Below are 4,643 nucleotides of genomic sequence, written 5' to 3' on the forward strand. Positions count from 1 at the left end.
ACTCCTTAAGTCAGTAACAAGGGCATTGAGTGTTGACGTCTTTACATCAGGAAATTTATCCAAAAATAAGAGATGCTCAAACAATTGTATGCAATTTCAGCAAAAGCCCCTGAACAAAATTATCATATGAGACAGGTATTTACAAAATAAAGAATTAGAACTGCAGTGCCCTTTGAACAGTAAGGAAGTAATTGTAAACAAAACATATCTAGGTATTCAAAGTATCAGGCACATAATGAAATGGCTTTAACTACTACTTCTAACTACTTTTACCCCTCTCTGAGCATTTCACGTACTAATAAAGGTGAATGTGTTACTGATCGACAACACGATGTATTAAAGTAATACGTCACAGAACTACCTTATCAACTTCTCTCTGTGTTGCTCCTTCCTTTTTCAAACGTTCTTGTTCGACACACTTCGTATTGTAGTTTTCCTTTGATTTCTGTAAGGCCTGGGTGATACTTTGAATGTTTTGCACTGCTTCCAATGTTCCTGACACGTCTTCTTTAGTCTGCCAAATATCACATGGTTGTCAAAACCAAACCATTATCATTTTAATGTTAACAAGTCATTGGATATGCATAAGAAAAAAATAAATAACCTTTTTATAAACTTTGATTGGTTCATCTCCATACTTGTGAACTTCTTTTATTAGCTCTTGTAATCTACGCACAAGATCCAAGTGACAGCTTGCTAGCTTTTCCGTTGAGGTTTTGAAAACATCCCAAACTGGTGCAAATGTCCTCAATTGAGGAAAATCATATTTAATGTTCATCTGGATTTTTTACTTTTAGTTGATTATGATTTTTTTAAAAACAGTGCTAAAGTATAATTGATAAGTTTACAGAAGTTCATTTCTGTTCCTAAAACAAACAAAAACTCCAACAACTGCTATAAATTCTTATTAAATACTTTTCCAATGTACTTGGAATCCTATCTACTAAGTTTTCCACATTTTATGTTTTACCGGTATTGACTCTAATGAGTAAAACACAGCAAAGGCCACTTAATTTTCTCTATCGTCAGCACACAAGAATACCAAGCGTTATTCCTAAAGATGACACAAGAGCAACTCAAAATAATGTAAGATGTAAAAGTATCTTTATGTGTATACTCGATTAGTACAAACAAATCAGAAATTACTTGGTTAATTAATTCCTAGTTGTCTTGCATCATTACAGCCACAAGATGCAGGAAAAAAATACCAGCAAAGATGGTGTGTCACTAAAAGGGATTTACTGATTAACAGAGATTAACTATATGGCAAAGGAAGGTGGGGAACAGGTCCTTCCTTGGATTCAGATTTCTATACTGAATGGACTTTTCCATTTATTCTAAAGATACAGCAGTGCTACCTTAGTTTCCTAGTTAATGCTGCTGCAAAATAAAAATTATACATAGCCTTTAAAGAACTGGTGTTCAAACTAACATGCAGATACAGAACCTTCAAAGAGCAGCAAGAAATGGTATCAAATTATCCACTGAGAAAAGCTTCCCACATTTCTAGCTGTGATTACTGCAACTAAAAAAAATAATCTAGTCTCATCTAAAAAGCTCGAGTTCTCATCGGCATTATTTTCCTACTGAAAAAAAAACCCACATTAATACTTTTAATTAATCCATTAAAAAAAATACATTAATACATTAATACCTGTTTTTAAAAACATACGCCCATGTATAAAACTTTTATTAAATTATGGAATAAATCTATTGAAAAGTCTCATTCTCTGAGGAGAGAGATAACACTCCAGAAAGCAGAAATAATAGAAATAAATAAATTTACTGCCACATTTGCAGACCATAGGTCCTCTTTTCAGAATAATTACCATAGGCTTGGGAGCACAGAATAGAAAGTCACATTCTTTATTATGTCTGAAAAGAACTCAACCTTAAACACAGAGGAACAGACAGTTCCTGCGCGTTTGGGCTTTGCTGGTTTTTTTAACCGTGAGTAAAGAACTGTACTGTCTTTGTTTTTGTTCTAGATGCACGATATTTTGCATGGTTACTGAAAAAATAACAATCACTTTTAAATGTAGCACAGTTATGCTACCTTTAACATCAATTAACTATTCAGAATCAAACTTGATTCTTAACATGTATGCAGTTACTTATTTAGGTACAGTTACTTACCCAAGTTGTGTGTAATTGCTCGCTGATTTGGCTAGTTTTGTCATTGACCTTGAATATGCTTCCTCTATTGTAGCCCTGTCAAAGGAAACCATCAAAAGCATAATCGAAATGTTGAAGATTAACTAAAGACAGATGAATATGCATTCTCAAGGTGCAAAACAGAAGATGTTTTACTTCAGCTGAAAATTACTCTATATTAATCCCCCAACACTATAAGCAAAATCAAGAGAAGTATATTTCTAAAAAATAACATAAGAACACTTGCAAGAGACAATTCTTCCCTTCCTTTACTCTCTTTACATAGACAGACAGGTAACCTAGCCCACCCAAGATTTACTGACATGGAGCAGGTTGCCTGCCACAAACCAAACTCCTCCAATTCAGCTGCACACAACCCAAACACTATTCTGAACAGCGTAAGTAACACAGAATGTCTTCATACAGACACGTGTCCTTTGCACCCTAAGCAGAAAGTCTGCATATCCAAATATACTCAACCATCTTCAGATCACTCCATAAAATCCCAAATTCTCTGGCTAGCCTGGAGACTCCAGCAGCCCTGACTAACCAGGTGACTACTGTTAAACAGTACACACTGTTAAGTACTAACTTGTTCAAAGTATTATCTCCAACTCAGATCTGACTCCTCTACCTACCCAGCAGTTTTCCATTTTCACCCTCCACTTCTGAAAAAAGAAGGCCAAGATGTTCAAAAGGAATGGGAGGACAGATATGAATAAAGTACAAATGTATGTAAGTTTAGTTTTCACAGGGAACAGTTCAGAAAATCAGGTACTTAAAAGTCAGTACATAAAAATACTAGATGTAGAAGACTCCTAAGAAATGTTGTTCAATATTTCTATTTGTAGGAAACAGTTCTGCAATACAGTATTCAGACTATACTCTGAGGAGGAAAGAGGGGAACAGATAATCATGTGCAATATCTCTTAACTTCTTTGCAATAAACAAAGATGCAAAATAAAATATGGTCAAGACAACTGGACTGTTGTAAAATACTTGCTGAAGCATACCACCCAATCTAATTTCTAATTTGACCCATGTGAATAAATGTGTGCTACTGAACCATATTTATTTCCTGGGAAACTGACATCCCACAGTAGCTTTGCAATGTAGTGAAGGGCTTCACTGCCTAGATACGGACATTCATGAACACCAAATATTTAAACTCCATCTGTATCTTTGAAACTACAAACTATATGCCACAAACTACTGCTACCTTAGACTAAGATTGATCAGTGATGCATCCTTCACTTGAAAAGAAATAACTATTTTGCATTCAACTGGTTTTTTTTAATGTATCAGTAAAGCAGGGCTGAAGAAAACACAATAGAACAGACAGAATACTAGGATTAATACCCTGGTGGGTGAAAGTCACTGGAAAGGACTGAACTTGCTGCTGGTTTGCATCACTGACAGATGTTTTCCAATCCCAGGGCAAGTTACTCTTAAGGAACTACACTGAAGCCTTGTCACATAAATTAACACGTAGCACTAAGATTCTAGTGAATCTCTGTTGAAACTTTTCACATATTTTACCAAAGATGCTATAAGATGGCACATCCTGATCCATACATAAGAACAGAAAGTATATTTCTTGATCTCTCATTGAGGTTAGTCTATGGGCCGTGACCAAAGGCTAGTCCTGCCTGACCAACCTACTAGCCTTCTACAGTGGAGTGACTACACCAGCGGACAAGGGAAGAGCTACAAATGTTGTCTACATGGACTTCTCTAAGGCCTTTCAAACAGTCCCCACAACATCCTGCTCTCTAAGCTGGAGAGATATGGATTTGATGAGTGGACTGTTTGGTGGATGAGGAATTGGTTGGATAGTTGCATCCAAAGGGTAATGGCCAACAGCAGGACACTGCCCATAACACCTGGACTCTGGAACGCCTGCATTTCTACTTAGTGGAAAGATTTTTCTCCTTTTCTCTAATTCACTTTGAAATCATGCAAATGTCTGTGCAACTAAGTACCTGCCAGATTTGTGGTGGTTACATTTTGTAGAAATTTAAAAGAAATTATTTAGAATCACAGAATCATCTAGTTGGAAGGGGCCTTTAAGATCATCTAGTCCAACCATCAACCTAACTCTGATAAAAAAAACAAAAGAAAACCATACAAACACACACACACCCCCATTATTAAACTATGACTCTAAGCACTATGTCAACCCGTCTATTGAAAACCTCCAGGGATAGTGCCTCAATCACTTCCCTGGGCAGCCCATTCCAGTGCTTAATAATCCTTTCAGTGTAAAAATTTTTCCTAATATCCAATCCAATTTGTTGAGATCTATTTCAGGCCAAAACTGAAATTCTGAAGAAATATCCCAGAAAAAAAAAAAAACAAAACGTTTTTTCCGGACAGCTTTTACTGCTGTTCAGAAAAACCCCTTCACTGAAACAGGTCCTCAATCAGCCTCTTGGAATTTTTTTCCATGTAAATTCTGAAGCAGACATGCAATTAATTTTGTCCAGAAT

The 4,643-nt window shown here is 36.0% G+C and overlaps 1 protein-coding gene across 1 annotated transcript in view; it reads right to left on the reverse strand.

Annotated features, from left to right (window-relative positions):
* The window catches only part of FCHO2 (FCH domain only 2), a 95,935-nt gene that overhangs the window by 79,787 nt on the left and 11,505 nt on the right, over window positions 1-4,643 (reverse strand). The window contains exons 3-5 of the mRNA XM_014964834.1: window positions 2,137-2,211; window positions 605-746; window positions 362-514 (exon numbers count right to left, since the gene is read on the reverse strand). Of these exons, the coding sequence (XP_014820320.1) occupies window positions 362-514; window positions 605-746; window positions 2,137-2,211 (370 nt within the window). The remainder of the gene's footprint in view (window positions 1-361; window positions 515-604; window positions 747-2,136; window positions 2,212-4,643) is intronic.

This window comes from Calidris pugnax, unplaced genomic scaffold, assembly GCF_001431845.1.
Source record: "Calidris pugnax isolate Ruff unplaced genomic scaffold, ASM143184v1 scaffold273, whole genome shotgun sequence".
Classification (NCBI taxonomy): Eukaryota; Metazoa; Chordata; class Aves; order Charadriiformes; family Scolopacidae; genus Calidris; species Calidris pugnax.